The sequence below is a fragment of the Athene noctua genome, chromosome 2, assembly GCF_965140245.1.
Source record: "Athene noctua chromosome 2, bAthNoc1.hap1.1, whole genome shotgun sequence".
Lineage (NCBI taxonomy): Eukaryota > Metazoa > Chordata > Aves > Strigiformes > Strigidae > Athene > Athene noctua.
Genome location: NC_134038.1, coordinates 31,992,575 through 32,000,242, shown reverse-complemented (window position 1 = coordinate 32,000,242; position 7,668 = coordinate 31,992,575). Strand labels below are relative to the sequence as shown.

Sequence of the window (7,668 nt, the reverse complement as noted above, 5' to 3'; positions counted from 1 at the left end):
TTGCATTGAAATGGCAAGGATATGCTCTAATTGCCTTCCTAACAAAGACCTTGATTACATCTGAATTCCAGGATTTCTGAAGGCTATTTTTTCATGGCATCATCTTATTTGTTTCTGACTGATTACCTCTTCAGCACTAACCTTTCACTCCTTTGTATCCCAGACATCAACAGAACATCTTTAATCCAAAATGAAAATTAGGGAAGATAACAACATCTTAAGACATAGTTGAGTAATTTCTATATAGCAGAGTGTTTATCAGCATAACAAGCTGTTTCTCTGAAAACCTGTGATAAGTGGTGAGGATTTCTTATGAAGCACAATTGTTTTAATAACACAGCCTAATCCCTCTCCCCAAATCTTTGCCATTTCTACAACTGCTTAGCCGTATGTTTGCTGTCGAGTGAAACTGTCCCAACAGGTGACAAGTTTTTTGTGTGAAACAGCAGCAAAGGCCATGTGCTGGGCCCTAGGATGGGTATGAATTCACTTTGCAGGAATACAGTTGCCCTTCAAATGAATTTACCTAAAAGGTAAGCCAAGGGAAGTTCAAAGTTACTACCTAAGATATCACCAGGTACAAAGATTGCCTTGGAGGACAGTCAGTGGTTTTGCCTCTCCTCTCTGCTCCACTCTACATGGAAAAGACCAAGGTGTGGGGTACAGCATCCTGGGTTTAGCTATACATCACCAGGAGATGCTTTCTATCACAGATTGCCAAATTCTGCCCAGTCCAAGGCAACAACTAAGGTACCTGGAGTCCAGATGCAGGTATGGTTTTATTTCAGTGCTCCCTGTGGGAGCACGGGGGCTGAGGTGGCCTCTTCTCATGCCAGCTTGCTTCTCCTGCCCCAGGAGACACGTAGTCAGGGCAGAGGCAGGCAGTGCTGGCAGGTCCATAGCAGCCGGAGGATGAATAACCCATGCAGGCATTTCCCAGTGCCTCGGGAGACACAGGCGAAGCGAAGTGTGACGGCACTCGCAGAAAGAGTGACTGATTGGATAAGAGTGTGAGTGTGGCCCTCTAAAATCAGCGAGGCTTTCATCACCTGGGGTGGGCCCTAGATCAATCTGATTGCTTTAAATAATACTGTTTATATGCCAGCATCAGACTACTGATATTTCTAGATTAAGTGCATACACAAGCCAGGGAAATGGCAAATGCACTTGTTTGTCAACGTAAAAGCACAGTTCAAGACACAGGCATCGTCACTCTAGACATTAGTTCTGTAATTATCTGGCCCATTTATAAAGTTTAGGAAGGAAGAAAATCTAATTTACAGTAAGACGTAAAAAAGACTTTGAGACTACACAATTCGTATTTCCCCCGAATTCTCCTGGAGACCCCAAGGATTGCTTTATGGACACCCGTATCCCAAAACACTCCATTTCTGTGCTGATTTGTATCACCTGCCTTACTGTTTTTGCCTTCAACACTATCAGTTCTGTTGCACTTTTCCTGTTTTGGAAAATCTCCAGCTCTCATGACATTTTAAAGTGACCTTTGTATAGAGTGAAAGTGCCAAATACTAGGCTCCTAATAGCATATCTCCAATTAGTTAGGAACTTAAAAACCCAAAGCTATCATTATTTTAATCCCAAATCTCTGGAAAAATAAGTGCAATTAAAAGTTCCATAAGGAGAAGAGGAAGGAGATGGAGGGAGATGGCTTATGTCAAAGAAAAGTAGAAGACAGTAAATAAATAAATGAGGACTAGGTAAGCAGTCCTTTGTTTTTTCTTTTGTTACTGTTTCCAGATCTGGAAAAAACACTGTTTGTACCAAAGTGAATGTTTATTTCCTTTTCTCAAGGAAATAAAAAGCTGAAAACTTATCTTTTATTGGAAAGGAAAATTTTCCATTTAACCTCAGAGAATCATTTACAAGTTGCAGCAGGAAAAGCAAAGGAAATACAGATCTTGTTTGCAGCAGTAACTACTTTGCCTGCAGCTCAGGGGCAGGAGATGAACTCTGCTTGAAAGGCTCTGGACAACTTCCACCTTCCCAGAGCTGGGCCGAGGTGAGCAGCTCCAGCAGCCTCACTGGGACCATGTTGTACTGCAACAGGAGGGAATAAAGAAGCTACAGAGGAAAAATCCAGATTCATAAAGTAGATTTCAGGCCATGGCAGATTCTGAGCTGTAAGAAATGTGTTTTCTGCTCTCTGTGAGAGTCTAGGAGAAAAAAATGGAAGCTCACATACAAGAGTTTGCACTGTCCTTATGCAAGCCTGGTAGATAATCTTCACTTAAAATATGTGATTACAATTTGTTAGCAAAAGATGATATAAGGGATATCACGCTGTATCCATTCCTTGTTACAGTCGCTGAGGACTTGGAGTCACAGAAACTCTGACACTCACAGAGGTGAGTTTTAATGGTAAGCCTAAAGATGGAGAATTTGTCCCTGCATCTAGGTTAACGACCAGGATAAACTCTTCCTTAAAACTACTGTCCATAAATCTCACAGCCTTCTCTCACAGCTCATATTTTCTAGAATTCATCCTGTTTGCCTTCCGGCAGCTGCCTCCAGTTAGCCTGCATCTACATATAAGTGTATCCAAAGCTGGACCAGTCTCTAGCTTTTCCGGTGATAGGTAGAGAATAAAGGTGATCTTTAAATGTCTCATTCACAGATGATATCTGTCTCTTAACTGACTGCTTGGCCACACCAGTTTAGATTCTGATGTTCAGGATCTCTCTTAGCCTTAAGAATTTGTGTTCTTGACTATAAAACCAGGCAAAGGTTCACATCAGCACTGCTGCTCCTAACGAGCCAAAATAAACTCATGTGCCTCTCACAGTTGTTTTAACCCCACAGAGAAGTCGGGGAGAGCCCTGCATGGTGGCATGGAGGTAATAACAAGGAATGAATAGTCCACGTGGTTAGCATGACTGTTGTGGTGTTACTGAACACTGGCTAATGGAGGCAAAAGTTAATAAACCGTTAGAGTGCTTTTTGATTAAATAGATTTCCAGAAGTCTAGGTTTGGTTTATCTGGGTTTTTTTCTTAGTTAAAAGCAGAGTTAAGTGCAATGGGAGGAAAGAACATCTTAGCTACTCAGCTGAGCTTAGCAGCAAACTCTACCTAATGAAATCTCCTTTGTGTGCTTAACTTTAGCACATAAATGCTGTCTTAAAAGAAGACTGGATTGCTGAGGACTTTCCAAAATGAAACCTTCTAGCCCTAAGATTTCTTGAGTTCATTCACACCTGCTCCACACTTTGTTTCACAGGTAAGAGCTCTATTGGCAGAGAAACTGTAAACATTTTGGGATGATGTAGTGGAAATGATGTAGTGAAATCATAAGGCTGAGACAATAAATCATACTGAAAGTCAAAAATTCTGGTAGCAAAGATGATTTTCCCTATAGGAACTCTTCATCAATAAAATCTTTCAGGGGAAAGGAATATTGAATCCATGAGATGATAATTTTTACACGTATCGTGGAAGCATGTTAACCCTCTCGCAGAGGCAGATCAGTCAGGTTTCACCATTTTCCTTAGAACTAGTCTGACCACTTATATAGACAGGTACAACAGAAAAGAAAGAAAACTTCAGTCATTCATGTGGAGACACTCTATTTTATGTGTTGAGAAGCTTTTATTGGATCACCACAATACTTTGGATTAGTTACACTATGGGTCTGAAATATCAAATTACAGTGTAGTCATTTTCCCAATAAAAGGAAATAAGAAAATAAAGAAGCATAGTGCATGAGGTTTTGGTCACTGAACTAAGCTGAGTTTTAAGAGCCAGTCCGAGTCTGGTGCAGCGAGGGAAATTCTTCACACTCTTTCATAAACTCTAGTGCAGACAACTCCTTTCATGGCACATTCCTAAGGCACGAAGGAAAAGATTAATATAAACCCTTTTGCTGATAGCAGGTATGTCTGCTGCAGTAACCTCTGAAGTCAGTAAAAATCCAGATGTCATATTTTACTTCTTTACATATTTACATAATTTTTAGAGCAAACAGCAAAACTATTTTTATACTACAAATGGAGCGGTTTCTATTTTAACATCTTCAGACTTAATTAAGCGGCATATAATGACAAACAGATTGCAAAATTAGGCTCAGCTTCCAGAAATAAATTTACCTACCTTGGTATTATTGCTGGCTTCACAGAAATATCAGCCCCACCTACTTTATTATACCATGGTCCATGAACACTTTCAATTTTACAGTTATTTTGTGGAAGCAGAAGTAGCCTGGGTAGTTCAGAGGTCAGGCTTCTGGCCTAAAAAACTTTGCACTTATGAGTCACAAAATATTTCTCCTGACCCTCTTCCCCCAGTGGCCTTCAGTGTCTCCTGGTGACTCACAGCCACAGGACGTGTGTGACAGAGGTGATGGGACAATAAAAAAGACCTTATTAGTCTGCGGAAGATGAGGTATCCTCCACAAACCTGTTTGATGCAAGGGGCAGATGGCAGGATGCTGATGGAAGAGGGACCCCACCTCTCTGCTTTTCGAAGATGGCTTAATAATTAGAAAAAATTTACACAGAATTGCAGCCATGAGGAGTTGCAAAAGCAGATCAACCTTCCAAACGTACGAGAGCTTAAAAGAACATGCAGCCAGAACAAAACAGCACATAAAGGTGTAATGCTGCTGATTTCAAGCAAGTCACCAAATTTGTTTGACTCCACTCTTTAAAAACTTTAATCAACAAGACACTTTCTTTCATTCAAAAGTGAAATCTTAGTTTTAATAATGACCCTTCCAGCAAGGGTCCCTAAAATGTGTTATCACCTTGGCTTGGCCAACCCATTTCTTTCACATGGCTGCTAGGGAAAGGCAGGTTGCACAGAGGATGAGGGAAGGCCAGCATTCCCTTGCTTCCAGGAAAGGGGTGATTCCTTCACCATAGTGGGCATTTTGGAGCAGCCAGTCCCTGCTGCAGGTCACCACACAGGCAGGAGTGGGCACAGAGGTGATGGCTTTCACGCAGTAAACCTCAGGCACCCGCTTGGTGTGTTCAGCATGCTCATGTGGAAAAAGCATACAGAAGCATGTGAATTGGCGGGCTTTAGTGGAAAAAGATGTGTGAAAAGGTGTAAAATCAGTTTTCTAAGGTAGACAAGCTTTATTCCAAAGATAAGAAAAAGGAAAGAGTCATTCCAGGGACAGCAATATCCAACTTGCAAACTTTTATTTGCATTTCGCAGGTTTCTGCTATTAGAAAACCTAATTTCATTTAAAAAAATAATAGCATTGAGAGCAGCAAGTACTGTCAATTTATGGCAGCTCTGCCAGTATAGCACTTTAAAGACAATTTGCTGTATGGAACAATATTTCCTTCCAGCCTGTTTCCTAAACTTGGTTCCCTTTTCTCCCGCTTAATTTATCACATAAGATAGAGAGAAAGCCAAAATTGACAGTCTATTTAGACAGAAGCAAACTGAAGGCTGCATCCTTCTGGCCTTTATCAGCATACAAGGAATGTGAACTTACCACCACCATCTTCCCATCAACCAGTCTTCTCCTTATTGTGGTCTCTTTGCCATTCCACTTCTGCACTTGAATCAATGACCCTTTCTCCAAGGTTATGACACTCTGCAAAGTCCAAGAGAAGAGTTTCAAACTGCAGTCCAAGATTTGCAGATAAGAGCAGCAATTCATTTTATGTTCAGCAAGATCTGTGTTCTTGGCTAATAACATGTTTAGTAACATTAGTTTCAACACCATATTATTTCTTCTTTCAGTGCTTTCTTTGAATAGTTTGGAAAACTCATAGTGCATTAAGGGGGTAAGAAAAACTCCTCCTGGTGCTCTTCTAGAAGATGTCCAGACCACTCAGAGATCATCAGCGCCCTTACCTTGACTTTCCGGTCATCTGCTGTTGTTTCATCAAACTGCTGGCCCAGCTTGAAAGAGATCATCGTATTTTTGAAGGTGCTTTCAGTTCTGATGGTTACTATGTCCCCTTTCATACTGATGATCACATCAGGCTTTGCCAGGCCACCTAGTTTCCGGGTAGCTAAGCCCACTCCTAGAAATCAGAAACAAAACTATGATTATATTCTATCAAGCAAGAAACTCTGTATCCTTTAATAAATCTTCAATGGAAGAACAAGGAACAGCTTCTTCTTGAATAATGCCTGATTCAGCTGAGACGTTAAAATTCTTCAAATGTAAAGTATTGCGTTCAGAGGCTGAGGCAGTCCAGGCTGATAGAGTGCACCTTCAGCAAGAAATAAAGATACAGATGAGTATACACTTGTGTACATTTAGCTAAGAAGAAACATGGTTACAAATCTACATGAATTTGTGTAGAGATAGAATGGGTAGAAAAATTCAGAGAAAAGGTCTATTTCTCATAAAAGCTTGCAAAAATCCTTTAAAAAAAAATCTTGACAAATCTGAGTATCTGCACTTTTGTTAACCAGCTGCTGGAAGAAACCACATAATGAACTGCCAATATGATGGTACTTGTTTATTAAAACATACTGGAAATTGGGCAATTCCTAGGTTGCTACTAACAACCCTTAAGGATCTCTACATCTGAACCTCAGTGAAAAGTACAAGTACAAAATACAAAAAACATTGACGTATACGAGCAAAGGGCTGCAGAGAGCTTCAGGGAAAATCCCATGTCAAAACCCTTTTATATTGCCTAGTGCTTTTCAGTCCAGTCTGCCAGTTGGGAGGTGTGAGGCAAGTTAGACCGAAGGCCACTGAGTATGTATTGCTGTTTTATAAAAGCAGAAGAGGGACGGCTGGAGTTACTGCCGTTGCTAATGCTATGCTATGCTCAGATGAAAAGATCCATATAAAAGGGTATAAAGTTATCTCTAAAGTGTAACTCTCTTTGCAGTAATCATTGTACACTAAATTCTGTTCAAATCTTCAGAAAAATATCTGTAGCTGGACTTTCATTCCACATTTACTCTGGTTAATTAATTAACTGCAATTCTTTTGTTATTCAGTTTAACATTTCAAATAAAGGGAAACTGTGCCTCAGTGAATCATTTATAGAGCAAAAGCAATGCTGTAGCTGATTGTCTGTGCACTTGCTATATAGGAATGAAGCCAGCATTAAAATAAAAAACAATGCTTAATTTATTACATTCCTGGCATTCTTCAGTAACAGATAGATTCATTCATAGTATTTAGACCTCTGAAACCAAAGTGTCATGAGACATCAGATCCATTATATATTGTAAATTATCAGAAGTCACGAGTTTAATGGTGCAGTCAAGAGAAACATAAAAAAATGCTGCATGCCCATAGATTCTTCTCATTACAGAAAAGCAAATTAGAACAGGTCAGTTCAGTTAGACAGAAGTAAATTTATTATAGTCATTCAGCACCTACCTTTCTGTTTTCCTATTTTAGATGCTAAAGGAAATAAATAAAATTATGCTAGAAAAGTAAAGTGCTTTTGTGGCCAGGAAGAAAGCACCATCCATGAGCAAAGTATAAGATGAAGAAGAGACATTCCCAAACTAAACTTAAAAAAAAAAAAATACAAACAAACGAACATTTCTCACCCAATTCTTTCATATAGTCATCAAAATTTTCACTGGAGACAAGTTTCCAGGTTCCCACAAATCGGTTACACATTGTGTAGGCTTTTCAAGGCAGTGGTCCTGCAGAGAGAGGCAGTGGCCACAGCAGCTCTTGGTGGGAGTCAGATAGATTGTGTGCCTGACGCAGACCT

The 7,668-nt window shown here is 40.0% G+C and overlaps 1 protein-coding gene across 1 annotated transcript; it reads right to left on the bottom strand.

The window, feature by feature from the left end:
- Positions 1 to 3,590: 3,590 nt before the first annotated feature.
- Positions 3,591 to 7,668, bottom strand: LOC141956830 (myelin P2 protein). The gene is made up of 4 exons (XM_074897663.1): positions 7,499 to 7,668; positions 5,825 to 5,997; positions 5,460 to 5,561; positions 3,591 to 3,840 (listed from the first exon to the last, which is right to left on the bottom strand). The coding sequence occupies exons 1-4, from the start codon at positions 7,569 to 7,571 to the stop codon at positions 3,790 to 3,792; spliced, it is 399 nt and encodes a 132-aa protein (XP_074753764.1). The 5' UTR covers positions 7,572 to 7,668; the 3' UTR covers positions 3,591 to 3,789.